The sequence below is a fragment of the Dermacentor variabilis genome, chromosome 1, assembly GCF_050947875.1.
Source record: "Dermacentor variabilis isolate Ectoservices chromosome 1, ASM5094787v1, whole genome shotgun sequence".
NCBI lineage: Eukaryota > Metazoa > Arthropoda > Arachnida > Ixodida > Ixodidae > Dermacentor > Dermacentor variabilis.
The window spans coordinates 105,818,579-105,845,841 of NC_134568.1; the positions used below are offsets into that span (position 1 = coordinate 105,818,579).

At 50.0% G+C, this 27,263-nt stretch overlaps 1 protein-coding gene across 5 annotated transcripts in view; it reads right to left on the reverse strand.

The window, feature by feature from the left end:
* LOC142582501 (uncharacterized) overlaps positions 1 to 27,263 on the reverse strand; it is a 148,446-nt gene that overhangs the window by 54,211 nt on the left and 66,972 nt on the right. For all 5 annotated transcript variants that reach the window (XR_012828451.1, XM_075692305.1, XM_075692315.1 and 2 more), the window contains exons 6-8: positions 11,101 to 11,237; positions 591 to 691; positions 309 to 469 (exon numbers count right to left, since the gene is read on the reverse strand). Coding sequence is in view for 4 of the 5 variants with exons in the window: in XM_075692305.1 (XP_075548420.1) it covers positions 309 to 469; positions 591 to 691; positions 11,101 to 11,237 (399 nt within the window). In the remaining variant the exon portion in view is untranslated. The remainder of the gene's footprint in view (positions 1 to 308; positions 470 to 590; positions 692 to 11,100; positions 11,238 to 27,263) is intronic.

Below are 27,263 nucleotides of genomic sequence, written 5' to 3' on the forward strand. Positions count from 1 at the left end.
TTTCTTTCTTCTTGTTATTCATCTTTCTTTTCTTTTCTTTTTTTGAAAGCCAATTTGTCACGGGCAATGTATGAATTAAAGGAGCAGTATTTTCCAGCCTTCACAACCGAAAACACGGGCACGGGAGGCGCTTCCAAGCATTCGATAACGCGGCACTAGTGAGATTAAAAGTACTTGTAACTGATTTGGCCGCGACGAAAGCACCCGGACTGTGAAAGCCGCAAGCAGAATACGCTTGCTTTTACCGGTGCTAGTGGCTCACGAAAGTGCTATTATGCAGACAGATGAGAGCTGTGCGAGCGTAATACCTGACTCACGACGACGGTCAGAAGCTTCCCTGGCTGGAGTGACACGGCGGTCAGCTTGTCAGCGGGGCAGGTGCGCGCTTGGTGCACAACGGTGGCCAGAGATCCCGTGTCGAAAAACACCATAGTACGCCGTGGGTCCCACGAGGCGCCCAGCCGCAGCTCTATTCGATTGATTGATTGATTGATTGATTGATTGATTGATTGATTGATTGATTGATTGATTGATTGATTGATTGATTGATTGATTGTGGAACAAGTGATGGGTGAATAAAGCTGACGTACCCCATGTCCACGGCGAGGGGCACCTCAGAAAATGCGAGTCATTCCAAGCATCCACTGTATAGCACTGCTGCGTCAAGGGCCGGAAATAAGTCCGCTTCATGCTGCGTGGACAGCAGAAGACAAGATAATGTCTCTGTTGACCGTGTATCCTGGTGCGTGTATCCCCCTGTACTCAAAAAATGAAGTGGGCACTGCGGCACGTGCCGAACAAGCGTGTACGAACAGCGGAGCAAGACTAGACAGGCGTAGGAACTGCGATTCCTGAATGCATACTTGATACATGCAGCGCGAATGCACAAGGGACAAGAAGCGCTCAACATCAACTTCTACGTCTATCCTTGTATACGTTGTGCATTTGTGCTGAGTCTGCTTTGCATTCTGAAACAACGCCCCAACTAGCTAACTCGGCTTTGTTATATGTGAGTCATGGAGTGATCAGTTGACAGTACATAAGAGGGCCATAAGTACAAGCAGTACAAGAGGAGCAATTCGTTGCAGGAGGAGGAAAGGATCGAAGAGAGTGAAAGACAGGGATGGTTATCCAATGCATACATAGACCGGCTGGCTACCCTGTGCTAGGGTAAGGTAGGTAAAGAAAACTAAAAGTGGTAGGCACACGAACAACAACAAAAAAAAGACAAGAGAAAGAAAATACTGCATCAGTGCGATGTAGCGCGCGACACTTCTCAAAGGCTGTCACTCGATCCACTGGTCCTCAACAAGCGCAACAACGCGTTCAACTCCTCTACTGAGGACGGTCTCGACCACTGTCCGAGGATTCTCGCTTCCGACAAAGAGCGCTTCTCTAGTCTTTCTAATGTGGTTGAGAGTTCTTTTCAAGGCGCATTGAAGCGAGGGCGTTCACAAAGGAGATGCGCAATCGAACTTATTCATAATTTAAAGCTAGCTTTTTGCGGGCAGTCCACCCAGCTAATAGGGGCTTAGTAAATTTTTGCCAACAACATGTACAAGCGCAGGATTGCGTGTGTTAATTATGACGTGGAAGATGGATACGTGGCTCTTGCGACGAAACCACGTGCAAGAGACAACTCCCAGCATGTGTAACTAACACTTAGTCTTCGTTTGAACCGTGATCAGGGCTACCATTAGTTGGACGAATGTGCAGTGCAGAGAAGGGCACTTGTGAATTACGAAAAGGTTTTGTCGTCTCCTCGCAGCCACTGTTGTGGTGTGTAGATAGGACTGTCGGTCATTCCAATGCGAAATGAATAAGCGTGGTTGTGCAGGCCATGTCAAGTCACAGGCGGCACAGAAGCGTTTGTTCGGCTTGGGCGGAAGACGAAGCTGTAGATCGATGCGGATCCGAATTATAGAGACGAGGGTTTGTAAATTCCGCCGTGTTCCTTTGTGCCATTGTAAGCTCGCGTGTTAGCGAGCGAAGACTTATAGATATATCGGTTCTCGACAGTGGGATTGCTATACAATGGATACCGTTATGGGCAGATAGGGCGGCTTCATTCTCACGGTCGCTACCATATGTATGCCGCAATGGCCGGGTATCCACTAATATATATATTCTGTGCTGTGTCCTTGGTCGATTGCATGGTGAGGAAGTAGTTTTCAGTCAGCGACTAATTGTTCATTATATTAGTGTTAAAACTGTCATCTAAGACACTGGAGAGCTGCCTTCAGATATGGTGGACCATGCCTGTGACAGTTCTTGAAATATGAACTCCAGACCTGCACGGAGGGCAGCAAGTTCTGCAGTCATCGATGAAATCAAATGAGATATGTCTTGATTTTCATGGCGACGGATCTCACGGGACCGACCACTGCACCCGATGAGCTTGCAGGTAAAACAGAACCAGCCGTGTAGGTGTGCAGGCATCCACTGTGCTTCTCAAGCAGGTATAGTAGTATGGTTTGTTGCGAGGCTAAAGATGACTACTCGGTTTTATTTTTGATACTAGGAATAAGAAGGGCTTGGAGGGGTTGCAGCCACCACAGCGGTAACGATGGCCTTGCTGCAGGCGTGAAGTTAGACGATAGAGTTGCATCATGAGCAGCAATAATATTGCTGAATGCAAAACGTGGCTTAGCCGCAGAATGGGAGGCGAGATGGTGTGATGGAAGCCGGGCAAAGTGTCTGATGTGTATCCTGAAAGCGTCGACGTGAACGTATGTTGTCGCTGAGTGATCATGAGCGATGACCAAAGTCGCCGGAAAAGATGTACACTTCGGAAGGCCTAGACATAATGTCAGTGCTTGAGCTTGTACTGACTGAAGGGTACGAATGCTCGTTTTACAGGTCCTACCAAGCAGAGGTAAGCTATAGCGTAGGATACCTGTGAACAGTGCGGTGTCGAGTTGAAGCATCGCTTGTACAGATGCACCCCACGACTTTTCCGCGAGAAATCTTAGTACAAGGGTGATCATGGTGAGTTTATATTTGAAATAGGTGTGAGGGCTCCAGGGGAGGTCGATCGCTATCTATTATTACGCCCAGAAAGCGGTAGGCCTTGTCGTAATTGATTGCGTGCTCATTAATTCTAATGACGCATGGTGTCATTGCCTTGCGCGTGAAGGAAACCAGTAAGCACTTCTCCGAGTTTCCTTGCAAGACGTTCCAGCCGGCAGGCATGTTCCTTCTCTCGTGCCGCTCGCAAATCGAGCTGCCAGTGCAAGTAAACAACCTGTCATTATTTAGTATACTTTGATTGGCGGGGCCTCCAGGACATCGAAGCTATAGAACCTGGACTGCCCGTGCAAAGATCGCGAACACCGCCCCCGGTGGCATTTTTACAATTGCTAGTAGGTAAAGCGGGGCGTGGCGCTTTTCACGGCGCTCGACGTTTCTGCACAGGCGCAAGTAAGAGCGGGTGAGAGACAGAAAATCTGAGGGCCTTTACTCCTTGACTATGTGAGTCTGCCTATAGACACAACGGAGGGGGTTTCTTAACGCGTGTTGTATGCGTTTGACCCCTAGGCATGCCGGCATTGCGGAGTACGGTCAAGTTTGTTTACTCTCAGCCGCTGGCTGCCCGCGCGGTGTGGCAGCGGGTACGGGTGCCCCATTTGGTGATCGCTGTGCCTGAAGGGGCAATGTTCTGACTGGTGTTGTATAAGTCGCGGGTCGCTTTTTTAGTCGCGACGATAGATTGCATTTTTTACAATCACTACTCCAGGAGGGCACATGTAACCGGCAAACAGAGGCCTTAGGAGAGCACCTGAGGTTATATTAAAACAGGCGGCGCAGGATCTCCAGGGCACCCAAGCGGTACGGGGGGATCGGAGCGGGAAGCAGGGCGGCACGCGCTGGCCTCTGCGAGCCCCAACCCACGGACCAGTCCGGGTTCTAGCTTTGATGCCCCGTTGCCGCTTCGCTGTCCTGGGGGGCGCCGCCAATAATGCGAAATAATGACACGTTGTTTTAATTAGAAAAAAAGAAGAAACACGATTGAATAAATATAATTGCGTCCAGCCGCGAACTTGAGATGCTAAGTTCAGCACTACAGCGCCCCGCGACTTGTGCCGGCGCGCCTAGGGACAAACGCATAGAACACGCGCTAAGAAACTCCTCCATAGTGCCTAGGCAGAGTCGTATATTCAAAGAGCAAAAGTCCGCACATTTCCTCTCTCGCAGCCGCTCTGAATGCGCATGCGCGCAAACGTCCGTTGTCTCTGCAAGTGCCACGCCCCGCTGTACATATTAGCAATACGTGCCCCAGTGCACGCTCTGGCCTCGGCGGCCCCAATCCACGGATCGCCCTGGTCCCTGCTTTGATCCCTTGCTGCACGTTGGTTACCCTATAGTCATCCGTACTCATTCTTGATTCGAATAACCGGTAACGCCGAATGTAATGCATGTGGTGGCGAAACCTTTTCATAGGGCGAGGAGGAAAGGGTGCGCGGCGAGCCTTTCCTCCTCTCTCAGAAAGCAGAAGGCAAGGAAAGGCTATTACTAGACACGACAGCGGTTGCAGGAAAACGGGATAAATTTATGCTATGCGGCTATGGCTCTGCCCGATGTCGCAGATTTGATCCCGACCGCGGCAGCCGCATTTCGACGGGAGCGAAAAAAAAAAAAACACTTGTGCACTTATATTTAGGAACACGTTTAAGAACACCACGGTGTCAAAATCAATCCGGAGTCCACCACTGCGGCGTGCCTGATAATCTGATTGTGATTATTCAATTTCAATTCAATTCAATTCAATTCTTTATTCAACATCGTCATGAGGATGTTGGGTGCATCGACAAAAAGCCAGAAGAAAGGCTTGACAGAGGTCGACGCACCCTACAATGACTTGGCAACAGTATCGCAGTGTATCATACAGCATGTGTAAAGCATACGCAATAACAACATTGACACAAATGAAACGGTATTTGAACATTACAGGCAAAAACAAAAGCAAGCACAAAGCACTATGACATAAGTGTCAGCAGTACATAAATTAACATCAATTCACAGCGCGTTATTTAACGTCTGTGGAAGAATGTATCTAAGCATTTGGCGACCATAATTCGTTCGCGTTTTAGGCACAAACCACGTGAAGCCAGTGCGGGTAGCATAGTTAAGTTCCTTGCATTTCAACATTGCCAAGTCTAACATGAATGTATTATTCTGTCTTATACTTGTTTTATACCACGTGCAGCCACATAATTCAATTAAATTTTGATACTTCCGCCACGATGCGATGTGCCATGTGTGGTAACGAATATGCTCAAGCCTCTCAGGGGTTATGAAGTATGGCGCACAACAATGTCTGAAGCAAACACCTCCCCCTATGTGTCCTGTGTGTACTACGCAAACAGCAGTGTTGCAAGCAAGCATAGGCAGAGTTTTCCTTATTCTGGTGGGGTATGGGGGGGGGGGGAGGAGCTGGGGCCCGACCAGCTTTCCGAACCCCATATATATGTATATATATATTGCACTTCGAACTTCGTGTGACCTCGAGGAATTGAGCGCTGAAGTGAGGGCGTTATATGAATATATATACAAGACTTCATAGTAGGAGACAGTACAATTTCACAGCCTGAGTCCTCTCGGTGGTGTAATCTTCCTTCGTCTAATTGTCGCATAGTTGGCTATCACTAATACTGCTTCGCCTTTCTGGCGAAACTGCAGCCTCTCTCTCTCTCTCTTTTGTGAGTCCGAGTATAAGCGTTGCTGCGCATCAATGCTGTTGATTCTGATTTCGAGTGAATCCGGCTTGGCCTCATTTCGGTGACTGAGTGAATTATACAGGGTGTCCCAACTATCATGCACCAAGACTTTAAAAAAGAGTGCTCGAAGAAAACCTAGTGCATATTGTTTCCAGTACAGTCGAGTAGATGCCAGTAATTCTTTAGTTACTGAGATTTATTTCGGTAACTGCAATTAATTATCTAACTAGAGAAGTACTGTCCTAATTTTCAAAGTGTCAATGACGCATTTGTAGGCATCCAAAATGACATCTAACTGGGGTGTTTTCCGTGACGTACTAAAATTGCGTACAATTTTTTTCCGACTGGCAAAGAAACCTCACGAAGTATGAAAAATACCACGTGAGTGCGCTCACACCCGCATCATAAAGAAGCGTCCTGAAATAAGCAGAATGAAAGCAACTGCGCTGCCTGTCGCAAACCCGAAGAGGCAGCGCATCACCTTGATAATGGTACGGAAGGAGCACCAACAGCAGGTTTCGTGTTTCGTAGCTCTCATTTCTATGACACACTCATTATCCGTCTCACAAGGCCGACTGATCACACTGATAACAAAAGCCCCCTGATAACACAGCCGCTCTGACTGCACACGAAACGGGAAAAGCAATGGAATATAGGCATGGAATGTTTCAAAATCCCGGCTTTATTCGCACCGCATTGACAGAGTGCGCGCGAAGCTATATTTCGCTCCAGAAACTTGCTTCGGACCAAAGTCAGATTAAAGTGATCGTTTTATTTTCATGAAAGTTGATACGTGCTGCAAAAATAGGTTCGTGTCACAAAATAAAAGCGTAATAAACAGACCGAAAAGCGACCAACGTGTAAAGAAAAGGCAAAAGTGATGCGTTCAAGAAAGTAAATATATCACTTCGAAATGAGCCGACTTGACAATCAGTATGTCGGCACAAAAAAGGAAAAAAAAAAAGAAACAAAGAAAAAGCATCAGACTTCAGTGTTGCCCTTATTCTATTAGAGATTATCTTGGTGAATATTTTATATAATACTAGGAACAAGCTAATGGGCTTATAATTTTTCAATTCTTTAACGTCTCCCTTTTTTGTGGATTAGTATAATGTTTGCATTCTTCCAGTTTTCTGCGAGCCTTGCAGTCGATGGACACTTCATGTAAAGAGCCGCCAGTTTTCCAAGCATTATGTCTCCTCCATTTTTGATTAAATCGACTGTTATTCCGTCTTCTCCTGCCGTTCTTCCTCGTTTCATGTCTTGCAAGGCCCTTCTGACCTTATCACTTGTTATAGGAGGAGGAGTTTCTGTATCCTGTTCATTACTGTTTCTAATTGAGGTATCCTGACTCCTCTGGATATTGTACAGGTGAGTATAGAATTCTTCCGCTGCTCTTACTATATCTTCGAGATTGCTGATGGCATTACCCTGCTTATCATTCAGTGCATACATCTTGGTTTGTCCTATGCCAAGTTTCTTTCTCACTGATTTCAAACTTCGTCCATTTTTTACTGCTTCCTCAGTATATATATCGTTATAATTTCTAATATCCCTTATTTTCTCCTTGTTCTCCTCATCAGTTTGACAATTCCGCGAAGTCTATCTGATCTCTTGAATTGGACACTTTCATTCTTTGTCGTTTCTTTATTAGGTCTTTTGTTGCTTGGGAGAGCTTACCTACTAGTTGCCTTGGTGCCTTACCTGCCACTTCAATTGCTACTCCTGAAGCCAGCCTAGTTAGATCTCTATGTCATCTTCAGCTCTCTGTTCAAGGCTGCATATTTGTTTGCAAGTACCAGCCTGAATTGGTCTGCTTTTACCCTTACTGTGTCTAGTTTGGCCTGTTTCTTCTTAACCAATTTTACTCTATCTCTTTTGAAATAGAGGTGAATCTTAGCCCTCACCAACCTATGATCCGTGAACTTTACCCTACCTAACACTTCATCCTGCACTATGCTGGGAATCGGCAGAAAGTATGAAATCAATTTCATTTCTTGTTTCACCATTAGGGCTTTTCCAGGTCCTCTTTTTGTTTTAACGCTTCCTGGAAAAGCTGTTCATTACTCGCAGCTTATTCCTTTTCGCGAATTCCACCAATATCTCTCCTCGAGTGTTCCTAGAATCCACGCCGTAGTTGGCAATTGCTTTTTCACCAGCCTGCTTGTTCCCCACTTTTGCATTGAAGTCGCCTATAAGTATACAGTATACTGAGTTTGCGCTTTTCTCATCACCAATTCAACATCTTCATAAAACTATTCTATTTCTTCATGATCATGACTGCAGGTTGGAGCGTACGTTTGTACTACCTTTATCCTATGCCTCATATTAAGCGTTATTACTATACTGCTACCGTATCATTAATGATGTAGAATTCGTCAATGTTGCCCGCTATGTCATTATGGATTAGGAATCCTATTCCCAACTGCTTCTTACCTGGTAGTCCTCTATAGCAGAGGGCGTGGCCATTTGTCAGCACTGCATAAGCCTCACCAGTTATTCTAACCTCCGTAAGGCCAATGATATCCAAAACAATGACTGATAGTTCCTCCAAGAGTCTTGCTAGGCTAGCTTCACTCGAGAGTGTTCGGGTGCTAAACGTTGCCAGGGTCGATTTCCATTGGCGGCCTCTCCGGGCTCAGAGATTCTTAGCACCCTCTGCTGCGTCACAGGTCTGACCGCCGCCTTGGTCGGGTGCTCCGCAGTTGCTGGGGACTGAGGGCCATCGGTTAATCGAATGAGTCATTTGGGAGGGAGTGGCCGAATATTGCACCAGGTAGGCCAATCCCTGTTCTGATGAGGGAGTGTCTTTTTCTGAAGCTTAGTGGGTCTTCCTAATTTGGTTGTACCTGGATTAGTATCGCCCCACACACTCTCGACGTTTTTGCCTGTGTAAGATGCCACTTCAAGCCCGGAGATGTAGTGTACTGGAGGAGGTGTCATTTATGGATCCGCATAAATGACAAAATAAAATGACAAAGTCTCGCTTTCATTAATGCAGCATAATACTTGCGAAAAATTGTTTCTCGTTACTTTCAGTATACATATGGGGACCACGGTTTTCGTGGCGACACCTTTCGACGCCGCTATGATAAACTATAATGCATTAGAAGTGTTCTTGTGTTGCGCAACTTTTCACCAAGAAAAAAAAGAGACTACTAATTTGCATGGTTCTTAAAGATGAGACCGCATCAGCTTACAACCCAGGTATACCTAGTGGAACGTTACGAAAAATTCACGGACACGAAAAGACGCAAGAAATGCTACAAAGAACGTTAGGCATCGTGAAACTTTTTTTAGAAGAGAAGCACGCGGAGCCGCTAAATATCACGTATCAGTCAAGTACTGCCGCAGGAAGCGGGGGCGAGCCGACAAGTCTGCCCATGCATACAGGCTCTTCGATGTTAAGCTAATAGGTACTTTAATACAATTGCTATACTTGCTGCTCAAAATCTGCTTGTCCGAAGCGGTTTATGCGATTTGGCGGACCCACTTTTTCAGAATATTACATTCACCAAACACATAATTAAGAGAAAACACCTTAATTTATTTCCTTGTTATCGCGATTGCAGTAGATGTTTGTATTTGAAAATTAAAGACAGTTTTAAAACATAAACATCAAGCAAGTTTGTCCGTCCGGACGAATGACACAGGACGGGCAGGCGCAAAGTCAAGACGACAATACGCGAGCGGCACGTGGCAGCAGCTATTTATCTTAAGTCTTACCCAAAATCATATCTTATGGGGATGCCCTAGCAAGCTCGAAGGCAGGTTTAGATATTATTTTGTTGTTGTTGTTGTTGGTGGTGGTGGTGGTGGTGGTGCGAGCATGACATACCGAGAGGTCTTTTGTAGGAACCCCTGTGCATTCTCTGCCCCGCGATGGCATTCAGAAGGTTGCTAAGACGGGAAGAGTGGCGAACACCCCTAAATATGTGGTGTCTCTGTGCAATCCCATGTCCACGAATTTTTAACAGTGTATGTGTGTCAGAGGGTCTGGCGCCGTATGGCCGCCTGCCGTTGCTGCTTCTGTGTTTGTCAACGGACAATATAGAAGTCTGCCATGGATTCAGGGGTGTGCGTGTGTCTCTGTGTGGTGCAATGCAAGGGCGTGACCTCTAACAGCAGGGGGGAATCACCCATTACTTCACGCCTGATTAAAAGGGGCGCGGCCGAGACCTTGGGAAGAGTCGTGATACAAATAGGTGAACTTAATTGGATCGTCACCAATATCTGCCATTCCCCGACCTAGGGAACTAGGGAAAAGAGAAGTTACTTAAACGGCAGGTTTTAGACCGAACCAGGGAGTATAGAAGATGAGCCTATAATCTGCTGAGAAGCGTCGAGGGGCTTGTGCCGTCCAGTAACGCCTGGGCCGCTTAGCCGCATCTTAACTCCGAGTGACTAGCTGGCGCAAGAAACGACAAACCAACGTCTGCAACGAAGCTCACTGTAGTTGCCTTCAAGTAATCTCAACCTGCTCGAGGGAAGACGTCATATCTAGACTCCCGGGAAACCCAGCACAGCAATCGCACCCACCGCAACGAAATCGGCTCGCCAGTGTTCTTCGGGAAAGCTCTGCCGTCGACTCCACGCTTTACGGACTTGCTGCTGCTGCCCGGCCACGCGTATGCCATCATTTGTTTTCTTGTGAGCTCTGTTTTAGTAGGCTACTGGTAAGTGTATTCTTGTGTAGTGTTAGGTTTTATATCCACTGTTAATTGCTCGTTGTATTTCTTTTGTAGTCATCATTGATCTCTATTAAGTCAATGTGTGTTAGTGTTTTTGTGTCATTCTTTTTAAATGTGTATCGTTGTCAGTCGATAAAAGTCTTTTTTTTCTTTCTCCCGACTCTGACTCCTTCACTGTGTTCGCTTGAATGTGGAGTACGGAACGACCAACCGGCTTGCATACCTCGTCGACGACTTTGCACCGACGGCGAACGGTTTACAAGCTGTGACAAGTACTCTCAAGGTAAGGTCAAATACATTCAGTGAACACAAACAGCACAGAAAGCTTCGCTTGCATCGATTCCCACAATGCATGGCATCTGCATAATTTTATCACTGAAGTCCAAAGTGGGGCAAGACAGGAAATACCTAGCTACCTAGCTACCTACAGCAATGTGCTTGGAATGAGACAAAGAATGCTTCGCATTAAAAGTTAAATAAGACGTTTTCTTAATTTTACGTTGAATGACTCAATTTCTTTCTGGAAATTTTAACCGCCAAGGCGCATAAACCACTTTTTAAAGCAGTTTTTGCATACGTAACATTGCGTTTCTGTTAAAGGTTCTGTGAAGACCATGTGTATACGCCGCGACATCTAAATAACGTGCAATCACGCAGCGTGTGTTGCAGAAACTGTATGTGCTCGAACTCACCTGGAAATGCAGTCGAAAGATTCGCAGCGAGCGTCCGACGAGGAAAGGTGACACTGGAAGATTTCCTGTGGCGAGTACGCACCATGTATACGGAGGTCCGGACTGTACTGCGGATGGAACACTCCATACGTGATCGTCTGCAATACAAGCCACGCGGTTAGCTGAAAGCAGCACAATCACAGTGTTCTGCGTATGCATTACTCTTTATGCGCGTATGTGTCTGCTCCAGGAACATTCAATGTAATTAGCATTCTCAGAATACCTCACGCAATATCTATGGATCTAACCTCTTTTACGCCAACATGGGTCATTGGGTAGTTCATGGTATCTAAATCAACTGAATAGTTAACCGGCCAAGTATCGAGAGCTTTTTCTGCGTAACGGCCCAAATATGGCAATACTATGAAAGTACGTGACCTCATGCTGACTTACCGATGCTGAGAACACGGTGTGAAATCCAATAAATGGAACTTTGGCCTTCACTTTCTTAAACGATAGTCAACCTCTTTCCGCCAGATGAATGAAAATATGGTTTGGAACAGGTATACTATTCTATGTCCAAATTTATTTAGAGCATGTTCCTCTTTAGCGTCCCTTCAAATCGTGCTTTGAAGTTTCCTGCACACGTGTGAAATTTCGATTGGTGGACGCAACGGCGGGCCTGGCGCTCCTGTCACATAACGGGCACTTTCGAGTCAATGAAGCTCTATATCTCAGCGTAAATGGAGCACCGCTACACGTCACTTTCAAGCCCGCGTCACTTCGATCGTGTTATGGCCACGGGCCCACTCATCCTCCGTGCCTAAATCACGCTTTAAAATGTCATGCAAGCATTTAATGGACACTATCAGGCAGCAGGCCACAAGTCTTCACGAGGCTGGCTATCGAAGTCATGTCCTGGTGACGGTAGCGGCAGGCTGGCTCAAGGCAAACGAAGACGTGTCTTCGACGATAAGAGGTGCCAATATGGGCAAGATGAAGGGCGCTGTTATCCCGTAAAATCTTGACTTTGGGGTTTATGGTTTTTGCCAATAAATGCTGAAAAGTACCTGCCGATTTTTATTTTAGGAATTCGCGGTTCAAACCGAAAAGTGCCAAATCTAGTAATCCGTCATGGCTCGCCACACTGAGTCCGAACAACGTAACCGGGCCATCCAAAGTGAGTTGAGTGTTCGTACTGTGGCACCCCTACTCGTGCTTGGCCGGCACGAAAGGCCCCACGCGTGTGAGGGTGAGAGGGGGTTTCTGGGCGAGCAGTTTTGCTTCTTTTTGCCAGCTTTGCACGAACCTCCTCCGAATACCCGGGGCCTCGCCAATCGCGTCATGACAAACGCAATTGGATAAGCGAGCTTTGTGCGCGCGTCCATTCGTTCACGATTTTCCTGCGTATAGTCGTACGCTTACGCGTCCCGCTGTGGGAAATTCGAAGGGGATTTGGGGTAAAAAGTGACGGCTTCCAAGCAGGAGCCGTAGGGAAGTAAAGTTATGGAAGTAGGGAGCAGCCAGAAAGTTACCAGAAGAACGAAAGAAGATGGGCTATTGGGTCTACTGTTCACGATAACGACTAATAGCGCACCCAATTTCCTCGCCACATTTGCTTCCTGCGCATGGTGCATCTTGAGTGCGCACCAGCAAGCCAGCCAGCACGTTAGGTTATTGTGCCATTGTGCCCAGGAGAAATTGCGGATAAAGTAAGATTCCAGAACTGTGCTGCGGACCACTTTTGTTAACTGGTGACTGTGGAAGGGTTTGGAAGTGCACACACAACTAAAGTGCCTTCGCCTCCTCACAGACTCGCACGCCGATATCTGGAAAGCGCAGATCTGGCAGCGACTCGTGCTGCTCCCATTGAGAGAAGCGTCGGCAGGAAAGAGCAGGAAAAAAAGCAAAAACAAAACTTGATTGTATGAAGAGGTTCATTTCCAGAGGCTTTTTTTTTGCAAATGAGTCACTTTTTCCATAATCAGGAGCGTGCTGACAGGGACGCCGCCTGTATACGTGCGGCTCCTGCTGTTGCACGGTGGTTTCCTCGGGCAATTATATGAGATTCTTTACTTGAAAAGAACAGAAACTATGGGTTGGAGAGTTCTTCATTATGTATGCACTAGTCCCATGAGCAGCTTACTTTGGACATCAGGGCATTAGCAAGCACATAACGAAAACGTAGTTTTGTTTTCATGCGCAAGAATTGAGCGCTCATTTGCACCGTTTTGTGTGCGCACGAGTGGATGCTTGTGCTTGCAAAGGTTATACACAGACGCCCTGCATAGGCCCTCTGCAGATTCTTGTTCTAGCGATTAATTCCGCATGTCGTTCAAATGTGGCCTGCGTCATTTTTTAGCAACAACTTTACATTCCACTCTTACAGAAGTGTTCATCAGTTTGAACGGCGAAACGTCTGCTGTTCAAACGGTTGAACACCTTTGTGAGAGTGCTGTGCAATGTTTTTGTTAAGAAATTTTGCTAATTGCTTCGTCATTGCATACGTGCGGGAAATGTATACTAAGTCGAAAATACTTTCGACCTCTGACTAGCAGAATAAGGCATTGTTCCCACTCTATATAGCTTCACCTTTGCCATAACCGGACCCTGCACATCCCTCTACTCTGCAAGAGTTGGGCGGTGGTAAGTGCTATTGAATAGCAACAATCCATTACTCCTCGGTAGCCAGGTGTCGGCCGTGGCGGTCCTATGACGACAGGAATACTTCGGAGTAATTATCGGAAAGCCATGGCACTCCCCTCGCTCCCTGGTTGTGGAGGGAAACCGTACACGAGGAAGAAACGTAGTCTGTAGACGCGAGCTTTTCGTTGAAAGAGAGCCTTGCGTAGCAACGAAGTTATTTATTTTCGCAAATAGATTTTCCCCGACATGCGGTATGGCGAAAAGTCAGACGCGATGGAGACGGAACATTTTTCAACCATCGACGAGAGACATCATGTAACTGCAGCAAGGGCGAGCACTCTCAAACGCTTGCTTTCCCAACCACGCGGTGAGGCGCGATGTGCTTGACAGAGTCAGTGACTATAGGCACAGTATTTTGTTGAGGGAGTTGATGCATAGCTAATCCGACGTACTGTGGCGCAAAGCAAGAAACTCTAGGAAAAAGGAAAGAGAGCCAAAATGGTCAATAAGAATATTAGTCTATTCTTTTATTACACATAGTACTGTGTTCCAAGCCATTCTTGGCACACTAGCTAAGGAGGGAAATATTGTAATTACCAAAATATTTTCGTCTAAAACTAAGAGAAGGCGTGAGAAACACTGACACATTAAAGTGATTATTATAATTGACAATGGTCTTCACATATTTGGCAGCGGTACGCGTATATATGTTGTGTTTCCGTACTAAAGTGTAATATCTGTCGTTTTATGCAATGCTAATCTAGAGATAGTGAGTTTGATGTAGTTTTGTCACGGAACGTGTGCAATCGCTATGTACGAGCACACAGCACAAAAATCACCGCACAAAGGCGAACAGTTCGGTCCACAAGAAAAAATAAATGTGTGGGGGGGGGGGGGGGGAGGAAGGCACGCATCTCACGTAACATTCCAGATGAATGGCAAAGCGGCCTGCGGAATCGCATTCGACGTGCGCTGTTATGTGAGAAAAAGCGACCGCAAGAACACGATAGCAAATCAAGGTTATTCGGTGCTCGATGCTTGTTTCCTATAATCGACTTGTGCTTTCTTTTTTTAACTTGCCGACTTTCCGCCAACAAAAGTCCCTTATGTTAGCTTCGAAAGCCTGCTTGCACTACTCCCCTCCAGGTCGTCAGCCAAACATGAATGAGAACCGCGGCGTATATCGTCGCGCGTCCGCTGCCTGCCCTATCCTGCGCGGCCCTTATTGAACTCAAGAATTGCGATATACACGGTGTTCAAAATTAAGCTTTATGGTTTTCTTCAAATTAGACACTGGGAGACAGGCGAAGACCACCTGTGCAAATAAGTTATGTGGCTAGGGGGACACAAAGTGAGATGATAATTATCGCTGTCAGCAGCCCAATTAACTAAAATTGAATAATTAACTTTTTGTTGACCGCAGTAAGTGGGTATGTTTGTATTCAAAAGTTAGAGGCAGTTGTGTTTCTACACAGTGTCATTTGGAAGAATTCTTCTAGCGTGTCTGTGCTCCGAGGTATTCGACTCCAAATTTTGGTTGTCATTCGCATGATTACGCATGCAAAAGAGTTAGGATCGGCGCAAAGCTTCTCCCTGATGTGACGAGGCTGTTGCGTGCGGCGTTTTAGTCTGACAACGGGGTGGAGGCATAGGCGAAGATGATAACTGTGCCCCTTCCCCTCTCGGCTAGCGAAATAAAAAATCGAAGAACCGGAACCGCTGTGCTACCACGCGACCACGCGACCTGTAATGATGGCGGCAGCTGCCGTACCGAGATAATGGCGCGAGCGGAGGAGCCGGAAGGCAGTGCGCGTGCGTAATGGTGACTAGACGAGCGGGCATGGTCCTTGCCTGGGCTACGCAAATAAAGTGACTGCTGATTTTCAAGTACGGTAAGTTTTATTGAAATAATAATAATAATATTTGGGGTTTTACGTGCCAAAACCACTTTCTGATTATGAGGCACGCCGTAGTGGAGGACTCCGGAAATTTTGACCACCTGGGGTTCTTTAACGTGCACCTAAATCTAAGCACACGGGTGTTTTCGCATTTCGCCCCCATCGAAATGCGGCCGCCGTGGCCGGGATTCGATCCCGCGACCTCGTGCTCAGCAGCCGAACACCATAGCCACTGAGCAACCACGGCGGGTTTATTTGAATCAAGAGCAACAACTGCACGGCAGACTGCGATGTCATCTCTTGATTTCGCCAGCCGAGAGGGGGAAGGAGAACAGTTATCATCTTTGCCTATGCCTCCGCCCTGTTGTCAGAATAAACGCCGCACGCAACAGCCTCGTCACATCAGGGAGGAGCTTCGCGCCGATCCTCACTTTGTCAGTCTCGTTCATCGAAATTTGTCAATATCCTGATCGAAGATCAAGGCTGTAGAAATACTTCGCCCCTTGTGGTGTCTCCAAAGCGTCGTCAATTCGAGGTATTGGATATACGTCATTGCGCGTGACTTTATTGAGCGCTCGATAATCGACGCAAAAGTGAACGGAGCCATCTTTTTTCTTTACTAGAACCACGGCAGAAGCCCAGGGGCTAGATGAAGGTCGTATTATCTTCCGAGCAAGCATGTCAGATACCTGTTGTTCTATGACCTTTCGTTCGGACGGCGATACACGATATAGGGGCACGTCGTATTATAGCGGAAACATCGGTTTCGATGCGGTGTGTAGCCGTAGAAGTTTGGCTCAACACAGGGGAACAGCTATCGAAACAGGCTTTGTGATTCGCCAAGACCACCAGTAAGGCTTCGGACTGCGCGGCTGTTAGGTCAGAACCAAGAACGGCTGGGGGAGGGAAAGAACCATCCAAACCTGAAGTTGGTGCCGACGATGAAAAAGGGGCAAAGCGTGACTATAGAGATAGGTTGAGTGTCGGCGAGGGTTGCCACAGTCATCCCTTTGGGCAGCATCACAGGATCTGAGGTCGTATTGCAAGCAGACAGAAGGGCGCGGCCGCGTGAAAACCGGATGAGACAGGCGGCAATGATAACTCCGCGAGAAGTACAGCGGGAAGAAGGGGCAACTAGGGCGAATCCGTCGGCGATCTGACTGCATGTTACGGGTATACAACGTCTTCGTAACCAGGACGCAGGACGTAGTCTACAGCGATGGCGAAGTTCACGCATGAAGGTGAAGAGTCCTTAACAGGTGGAAGCGCTGTATCCGTGATATGGACAACTTCCTCTCTACATGAAATGACGGCTGAAGCAGAATGTTGGAAGTCCCACTTCAGTATAAGTTCATGGATACACGTTGGAAAGATGATAAACTCAATGTGGTGGCGAATGCCGTCGATGAGAACACGGGCAGTGCACTGTCCGTCGGGGTGAATGAATGCATTATTAGCACCACGAAAAATAGGTCCAGGATAAGGCGTTTTTACTTTCCGGAGCCGTGAACACTGATCACTATACGAAAAACAGAAACGCGGCACCGGTATCGATGAGAGCTGACGCGGGAACACCTTCAACAGTTACATAAAGCATGTTGGCCGGGCGAACAGGAGGGATTTTTGAAAACCGATAGGAAGCAGTTTCCCCTCCAAAAATTGCAACAGTTAGTTTTCCGAGTGCTGGTCGGCAAGATGGGAAGTGGAGGGAAGCGGTGATGTAAAGCGCCGGTAAGGCGAAGGAAAACGGCGTCTGGCCGAACGGGAACTGTGAGGCAGATTGAGAGCAGCTGGAGGAGAGGGAGAACGCTGCTGAGGGAACTAGTACGATCCGGGATAGTAGGCGCCTGGTCGACGAGTGCGGTCTCTCTCGTGCTCAGCATAGCCTCGTCTTTCATCCTGCTGGCGACGGCGGCAGAAGCGAGATATATGGCCGCGTATACCACAGTAAAAACAAACCGGACGAGGTGGACGCCACTGAGGGTACGATGGCGCAGCAAGTGCTCTGGTTCCCATCAAAGCCAAATGGTTATAGGTGACGTCAGTAGGCACGGAGGTCACGGTAGGGGTGGGTAGCGAAGCAACATCCGCGTAGGTAGGTGTAGGGCGCGCTACCGGAGCAAGATGTGTCGTGGGTGTAGTCATCGCTGTCCAACTCTTGCTTTACGATCTCGCGCAAGTCGAAGGTGGGGGTTGGGGCACAGGCAGCAGGTGAACGCTTCAGGTATTGTATTTGAAGCTCTTCGCGGATGATGGTGCGGATAAAAGCACGTAGGTCTGAAGAATGGGGAACCTGAGGATCGCTGCTGTCATGTTGAAGACGAAGGGACTGCAGCTCGTCTAGGCGCTGACACGTGGGAGTGATGTCTTGGATAGAAGCCGGATTTTGCACGATTAAGGCGTTGAACGCGACAGACCCAATGCCTTTTAATATGTGTCGAACGCGTTAGGCTTCCGTCATGCTAGGGTTCGCACGGCGGCACAGAGCCAAGACATCCTCTATGTATGAGGTGTAAGACTCTTGTGGATGTTGGAGGCGCGTGCCCAGCTTCTGTTTAGCGACTTCTGCACGGCCAGACGAGGAAGCGAAGATTTGCCGCAGCTTGTAGGTAAACGTGGACCAATCCGCGATCTCGGATTCGTGGTTGAAATACCACGTCTTTGCAACACCGGTCAAGTAGAATGCGACGTGCCTCAATTCTGGGTGTCGTTTCACTTATTGCAAGAACTCACGCGGTCGTAGTGGTCGATCCAATCATCGACGTCATCACCGCGGAGTCCCGCAAAGACAGGGGGATCGCGTTGAGGGTTCCAAGAGGGCACAGTCCAAGAGGGCACCGCAGGCGGGATCGTCTATGTGGTAGGGTTAGAGGCGCTGGAAGAGCCGGGGTCGGAAGTGTCCATCGTTGTAGGGGTAGGCGGGCGCAGGCAACGACCGGAACGTAGCTCCAGAGAAGACGGGAACGCGAGAGGACGTCGGGGTCTTGACGTACCACCACCACTTTATAAGACCGAGACCGACCAAGCTGTCAAGTGCTCTTTATTGTAAAGAAAAGGGAACGCCCCAGCTCATGCGCGAATAACTAGAAGAACAGGGAAGATGATGATGGCTATGTACAAATGAAAACGACGAAGTACGTTAATAGTGCTTACAATATTTAAATATACGTATAAGTCTCCGATCAATCTATATGTATCTAGAAGAAGAAACATTATTGAAGAATAGTCCGGCAGTTCTTGCTGTGGTGGCCTCAGGTGGCGGCTCGAAGTCCTTGGACTCGGGCGGCATCTTCGGCTTGCCGGACGGCCCAGAGCTGGTCTGCCAACTCTGAACTTTTGATAGCCGCCTCCCAGCGGCGGCGACGCCCATGGAGAAGGTCCCCGGCGGCTCCCGCATCCGGGGCGGCGTCGGGAAGAAGCAAGCTCGAGCCTTCCCGTACTCTGGCAACGGCCGCGATTATGGACGCGTCGCGAACGCAGCTGGTTTGATTACCGTTGTTGCCGGCACATTCCCAGAGCATGTGTCGCAGCGTTGCTCTTTGTCCGCAAGTTTTATACGCGTCTGTTGGATATAAACGCGGATAGCATTGGTGTAAGATAGCGGGGATAGGGTAGGTGTGTGTCTGGAGCAAGCGTAAAGTTACGGCCTCTTTCCTATTCAATTTATCGTGCGGTGGCGGGAATGTGAGTCTTTCGAGTCTGTAGTGTTGGGTGAGATCTCTGAACGTGGTTAGGCGATCACCCCACGCCCAGTGTGCTTCTTGTTGCTGTATTTCTGTTGTAGTGTCCCGATCCGGCAGATCCCATGCCCCGCTCTCGGGGGCGGAGGCGGCGGCCACATAATCAGCGGCGGCTCGGCGTGTGAGACCTCGAGCCATGGCGTGGGCCGCCTCGTTGCCCGCGAGCGGAACATCGGTGTGTGCCGGGGTACAGAGGAGGAAGACCGTAGAATTTTGAAGTTGCGAGGGCGATGACGAGTCGCCGTCGTCAGAAATTTGGAGTATGCGGGCCGCTTCCCGCGAGACACGACCGCGCGCGAAGCCGCGGATTGCCGCCTGTGAGTCGCTGATCACGATCGCAGCGTTCGGCACCGCGACGAGTGCTAGGGCTATCGCGGCTTCTTCGGCGGCCTCCGTGTGTCCCGTGGTAACCGCGGCGCTCGCGAGGCACTTACCCGTGCGGTCTACAACAGCGATCGCGTGTGTGCTTCTCCCTCCTCCATATCGCGCCGCGTCTACGTACACCGCCTCGTTGCTGTTACCAAACTTCTTCGAAGGTCGCTTGCTCGTTTGTTGCGTCTCCCGGCGTGGTGCATCAGGTGCATGTTCTTGGGAAGCGGCGGGATGATCAGGCGGTCGCGAACTGCAGAGGCGGGAACCACCGTCTTTTCTCCATGCTGAGTGTGGTACGTGATGCCGAGCGACTCGAGTATGCATCGACCTGCCTTTGACGTCGATAATCGTTCGTATTGCGCAACGTCGTGCGCCTCGATTAACTCGTCAAGTGAGTTGTGAACTCCGAGCTCTAGAAACTTGTCGGTGCTCGCGCTGAGTGGAACGCCGACCCCCCTCTTGAAAGCCTTTCGGATCATGCATTCGGCTTTGTTTTTTTCGGACCCGATCCACTTCAAGTAGGGGGCAACATACGTTATGCGGCTGATCGCGTACGCCTGCACGAGACGGATCGCGCACTCTTCACGCATACCATTGCGTCTATTCATGAGGAGACGCAAGAGTCGGATCGTGCCATCTACCGAACGACGAAGTATTCGCACCGTCTCTCCATTATGGCCGTTTGCCTGCAGGTGTAACCCTAGGATTCCAATTTTCTCTACGTGCGGTACGGGAGTACCATCTGCCAATGTAATGCGTATTTTGGAGTATTCCCGTTCCTCTTCGCGCAGGGTTTTACGACCTCTCCTTGTGGGTTTGTAGAGTAAGAGTGCGGACTTGGTAGCCGAGCCCTTGAAGCCCGTTCCACGCAAGTAATTCTGGACCGCATCTACTCCTGCCTGTAGCGTTCGCTCGACGTGACCCTCACATCCTCCCCCGGGAACCCAGAGGGTGATGTCATCCGCGTATAGAGACTGTGATGTAATCCTTCTACTTCTGTTAATTTCTCGGGTAGACCGAGTAGAACTAAATTAAAGAGTAATGGTGATATGACGGATCCTTGCGGCGTGCCGCACCGACCCGTCTCAAATTCCGGCGATTCCTCGTCGCCGACGACGATGCATGCGCGCCTGCCTGCGAGGAAATCTCTAACGTAATTATACATTCTTTGGCCTAGTCCTAATGTTCTAATTGATTTTAAGATCGCTTCGTGTTTAACGTTGTCAAAAGCCTTTTTAATATCTAAGCCTAGAATTGCCTTAGTGGAGCTGGTAGTGTCGTCTACGATCTGGTGAAGCTGAAGCAATACGTCCTGTGCGGAGAGGTTGCGGCGGAATCCTATAGCATGGTGTGCGGGAACGCGTCACGATCTTCGAGAAAGTCGATCACGCGGGTGAGAACTGCGTGTTCCATGACTTTGCCGACCGAAGACGTAAGCGAAATCGGTCTTAGATTATCGAGCGTAACTTGCTTGCCAGGTTTAGGAATCATGATAACGCGGGCCCGTTTCCACGCTTCGGGAAGGGGACCTCCTCGCCAGCACTCATTGACGTAGGCCGCGAGTCGGGAAATTGACTCGTCGTCTAGGTTGCGGAGAGTCTTGTTGGTAACCCGGTCCGGGCAGGGCGCCGATCGAGTGTTTAGTTCGAACAGAACTGCGCGTCCAGTTTCTCGTTTGCGACGCCGTCGTATTCGGCGTGCTGGATGCTTTCGGCCTTCTTAAAGTAACGGTCACGTATTGCGTCGAGGAAGTTGTCGCCTTTAAAATCTCTTACTAGTCTACGAGTCTTGTGGCCTTGAGCGTCCCGAGTCTCCTCCGGATCTAATAGGTGTCTAAAAAGGCGCCAAGCACTCGCCCCGGTCATCTGCCTCTCGAGGCCATTGCACGTGTCTTCCCATTGTGCCCTGCACACCTGGAGTGCGTGTTCTTCGATGCCTCTGTCTAATTGTGCTATGCGTTTGCGCAACGCCTTATTATGTCTGTGGCATTTCCATCTCTTTAGGAGGGCTCGCTTTGCTTCCCACATGTGTAGGAGTCTGGTGTCAATTATTTCGAGGTTCACTTCTGGCGGAACGTCGCTCGTTGCTGCGCCTACGTCCCTTCTGAGCGTCTCGGTCCACTCGTCTATGTCCGTAATCGGCTCGTCGCCTCGCCCCGCTTCTTCTCGCTTCTTGCGGAACGTGTCCCACTTCACGAGTTCGAGCTTACGACCTGTGCCTTCAGGGTTAGTACCACGACCGCTCGGGCCCGTGCCTATCGTGATCTCGATCAGCGCGTGGTCGCTCCCCAAATCTTCCTGCGTATTTTGCCAGTGCGCTGTTGTTACAATTGAAACGAACGCAAGGTCTGGTAACGTATCGGCACTCACGCTGTTCCCTCTGCGTGTAGGATCGGCGGGATTCGCGACCAGTTCAAGCCTTTGGTCTTGCGAGTCTTCCCAAAGGTGTTTGCCCTTGGGTGTTTCTCGGGTGTAGCCCCAGGCTCCGTGGGGCGCGTTAAAGTCGCCCGCAACAAGTAGAGGCTCGCCGCCGGAAGCCGCGCGCGCGCCCCGCAGCAGGTCCCCGAATCTGTGCTGCAGCGTGGGTTTACTGTACACGTTAAGGACGAAGAGTCCTCGGCCGCTCTTAGGAATTAATTCTACGAACACGTGAGGTATCTTTACGCTGGCAAGTCCTCGCTGCGCCACAGTGACGTTACGTCGAACGAGCACGGCGGCGACCGGCGACGGGCGTGGCGGGGGAGACGGCCGGCGCGCCACCATCGCTCCCGGCCCCGCGCCACCCGCTACGCGGGCTGTAGCCTGTTTCCTTCTTTGACTGTTCTCCGTCGCAGTCGCGTCTATGGCTTTGTAGCCAGCTAGTTTAACCGGATGGTTTGTCTCCTGTAAAAGGATCACGTCCGGTTTCGTCTCGCGGCTAGGTATGAATTGCTGGAGATTACCCCGCTCCCTCTTGTAGCCCCGGCAGTTCCACTGCCAGATTGTGTATTGTTGTTTCCCAGTGTTAGTGTGGTTCGTTGCGTGTGTAGCCATGGTGATGCCTGTGTTTAATTTAACCCGTCGCCATCGAGGCGACTTGGTTGCTGCTGCGGTTGCGTCTCTACATCTGTGAGCGTGTTTTGCTGCGGCTGATTGTGTTGCTGTCTAGAGTACGGCTTGCTCATCGTTCTTATTGGTCTACCCGCAGCTGGCGGCAGCCTCGCTTCTATGTCGTCTATGCGCGCCAAGTGCGCAGCGAACATTTGTGTTATTTGCTCAGAGAGCTTAGCTACCGCGCTATTAAACATTTCGTTCATATGTGCCGTCTGTTTTGCAAAACGTTCCTCGAGGCTCTTCTCGATGCTGTCTACTCGTTCCTCTAATTTCTCGTAACGGCCGCATCGCTGTTTGGTGTCGGGTCTTGCGGGCTCTAGTGCGATCCTTTTCGCGGTAACTGGACGATCATCGCGTTCATCCGCTGTCTCTCCCGAGCTGCCCTCGTCGTCCGTGTCCATCCCGGCTGGCTCAGGCCGTGATGGAGTCGACGATCGAGGCGCCGAGGACGGCGGCATCGTAGTTTGACGTTGCTGTGGTTGCTGCGGTTGTGGAGCCTCACCTTTCAATTTCAAATTTTCCTTTCTAAGGAGCGCATTTCCGCGTTTAAGCTCGGCAATTATTGATTCTAATGGTTCTAGGCGTTGTTGTAGGACTCGCTCTATCGCTCGCTCGAGCTCGCTCCCACCGCCGCCGCCGACGGCGGGCCCGCCAGGGCGGCACGGCGGAGTGCCTCCGCCGCCGGGAGAAGCGGCGACAGCCGCCCAGCTCACCTGTTGCCCAGTGCTCCTGTGACCTTGTTGTTGCTGCCACGGCTGCTGCTGCTGACTTTGTTGGTTGATGTGGCCCACAGCTGCGGTGCCCGGACCGCCGCCACCACGCGTCATCGACGTGCTTCTCGGCCTCTGTGCTCGGTTGCGAGAGCGGGATCGCGATCGGGATTTTCCCGCGCTGCCCTTCCCGCCCCGGCTAGTCGAGCGTCCTTTTCGGTTGTCGGTGACTGAATGACGGTCTATCTCTGCAAAATTGAGGTAGTAGCCTGCGCTGCCATTACAGTCGCTGCTGCTGTTGTAACCAACTGCCGCACGCTGTGGCTGCTTCTTCCTCTTCCTGTCTTTTTCGCTCCAGTTGGCGACGCTTGACTATGTATGGGGTCTTGCATCTCGCCTTGCACCTGTGGTGTCCCGTGAAGTGTCCCTCGCCGCACAGTCGACACCGCGGCTCGCATCGATGGTCAGGCGACGGATTGTTGCGTCCGCATCCACAGCAAATCTTGTCATTGGGATTGGGGCCCACGTCGGCGCGGTGTCCCAGCATTCCGCACTCGTAGCACACGTCAATCTACTTCCTGTAGAGGGAGCATCTGACGAGCATAGGTCCGTAATATGCGTATCTCGGTACGTGGAATCCGTCGAACAAAACGATTATGTTGTCCGTGTTGCTCATGCGTTTTGCGTGCACCACTCCGGGGTTGCGCTGTGTCACTAGATTAGCGATGATGTCTGCCGGGCTCTCGCTCTTGGAAACGTTCCTAATCAGGCCCTTGGAAGTGTTCTCCGGGGCGGCTTGATAGATGTTCGCCTCATACTCTCGGTCTCCGGTAGAAAGCTTGCTAATGGCTTCGTAGCGTTTGGCTCTGTCTTCAGACGGCGTGCTGAGCACCACGACGTTCTGTTTAACGCTGAGGCAGATGCTATCTTCCCCGGCCGCTTCTCTGCCTACACCCGCCGCGTTACGTAGGCAGCAATAAATGCGCTCCGTCCCGTAATCGCGCACGTTGAAACCGCCTCGGAGGCGTACGACAATTTTGTAATCGTCCGGCGGTAACTCTGGTATTCGGCTTGCCATGACAATCTGCTGCACTTGACGGGCGTACTCCCTCCTGTACTGCGCTGTAGTGACTCCCGTAGTCGACGTGGCTACCGTCCGTCGCTGCATGTGCACATGCTGGTTATGCGCCGATTCGGTCGCACCGTCGGCCTGTTTCTTCCTCTTGACATCGCACCACCCCGCTCCCTCGTCGCACCCACGCCGCACCACCGCCGTCGTTCTCGCGGGAGGAAGCAGTGGCATTACGCCAGTTACAAACCGCAACTTTTCCAAATCTTGTCTCTCTCAATAAATTCTACCCACACTGTTATGCAGATCGTTGCCCTGGTTGTGGCAGCTCGCCCATAATCTTCCACGTCACGATTGAGTGCACTGCAAACCTCTTTCCTCCCTTGCCAACTCTCCTTTACCCCCTACGCAACAAAGAGCTGTGGGACAATCCCCTCCGCGACGGACCTCCCGAGGTCCTCCGAGCTGTGATACAACGGGCTCGAAACATCGCCGGAATGATCTTAGGGACCCTGGACTGAGGGTTCCTCCCACACTGCTCTCGCCATTCAAATATTATTAATAAAGATGTTTTACTCTCTCGCCGAAATCTACCGGCCTAATCTCTGTTCCTTCTACCTGGACAACTTCCATTTAACGTCAGGAAAGGCCTGGCACTTTGCCGTCGGAGACTGAGAGCTCCAATGAGGTCCGGCGACACGGTAGGCTACGTATCTAAGAAAAAGTAAGTATATATTATGCGTCAAAAGCATAATACGGTAGGCTACGTATCTAAGAAAAATTAATTATATATTATGCGTCAAACAAGGCCAATAAACATGTTGCGCCACCACAGATTAACAGATCACAGCCCCCCTCCCTCCACTCCATCCGATGTATCGCGTGCGACAGAAGGCGGCGCGCTTGCTCCCCGCTTTTCTTCCTTGCGCACACAAGACTGAGCCACCATCGTCGGCTCACTAAACGGTTCAGCCATGCCACCCCCACCCACACCCACCCCCTTTCACTCGCACATACAGCATGCGGCGCGCGGTCACGATGCTACCGCCCTTGGACTTTATACGGAACATGAGGGCGACGGCGACGGCAGGAATGCGCCTGGAGTGTCCGTAGAATCGCTATCGCAATAGTGTAATAAGAATATCCGGCAACTGAAGCGTCCCGTGGCCCATTACTTTCCGCAAAAGAAGAACTAACAAAATCGAACTTTTATCATGCGACAATTCGCTGCGCCGCAACAATCTCTTTTTTTTATTTTTCTTTTGTGCTGCGGGGGCACCGAAATGAAATAACGGAAAGGAAAGCATGTTGGCTACAATCGAATGCCTACTTTTGGCACCTAGTGGGGCTATCGAAGGAATATCGAAGAAAACGTGAGACGCTTGGTCCACGGAGAACCATACTCATACTGCTCGGTATCCTACACCGGCGAGACAAGGCTTTCCGGAGAGGTTGCGCTCAAGCGAACGCGTTGCAGTCTGTCGAGTCCCCGCACTGATGGCTGCGAGCGACCATGCATTGTTTCTTTTTCTCGTCTGCTAGCCAGAAGGAGTCCAAAACTCTGGCAGACTAAAATCCACTCGGCCAGAAAAAAATGAACGCGCACCGATGGGCGCCGCGCGTTGGCTGGGGCAACAGGAGAAAAATGCATGTGCTCTGGCTGGCTCTGGCAACCTGCGGGTATGAGAACAAGAAAAATTGGAGCTTCGCCTTCAAGAGTGGAACGCCATAGCGTTATCGCACCCCGTTCGCACCGCCCACTCATTCGCTCGGCATGCTCTTGAGTCACGCAAAGACATAGTTTTCATATACAACACTTCTAAGTCCACAGCACAACTTTTTCCTAATTATTTGTTCCAGGAGCACCACGCAGATGCATGACTCCTCGCCAGCAGCACGGCATACATCGCAGAGGACGCTTTCCCACCAGACGCGCTACGGCGGAGTGACCACGTCAGAGGCGTCCCGCATCGGACGCTGCAGCTAGGAATTGCGCTGTGAGCGGAAAGAGGAGCCGCGTCGCCTAAACACGAGGGTTCGAGTGACACACGCTGGAAGTTGGAAGGGGAGAGGGCGAGAAAACTTATTAAGCGCAAGGGTATTGGGGCATCCTCGCACCGGTCCCCGCACGGCCCCAATGCGCTCAAACGAGAGGAAGGGGAGAAGCGGGCGAATGGCGCGCCAACTGTCGGGGCAGCGCCGTACATTGCGAGGAGGGGGTCTTCTTTGTTTGCCGCAAGATGGCTCTACGTGTGCGCCAAGCGCAGAAGAAATGTAGCGGAAACGTACTTCGCTACTCGTTTAACTGCGACTTCTGTAATTTACATGCTCATAATTACTGATATACACCGCAGTATAACTTTCTACGGCGCGTTTCTAAGGCAACACCGCATTCACTAGAGGCGCTTTTGTCCCGCTACCACTCATGGCTGAGTGGTATCGTCTCCGTCTCACACTCCAGAGACCCTGGTTCGATTCCCACCCAGCCCATCTTGCAAGTTGTTTTATTTATGAATTGCCTTCCGGAATTTCTCGCTAACGGCCAACGCCGCCGACACCGACGCCGACGACACCGGCTTTTCTGCGACACGAGCTCCTTAACGCTGTCGCGTTAAAACGGAAGAGCTTCAATGTGTGCTCGCCATTAAAAGTCAAAG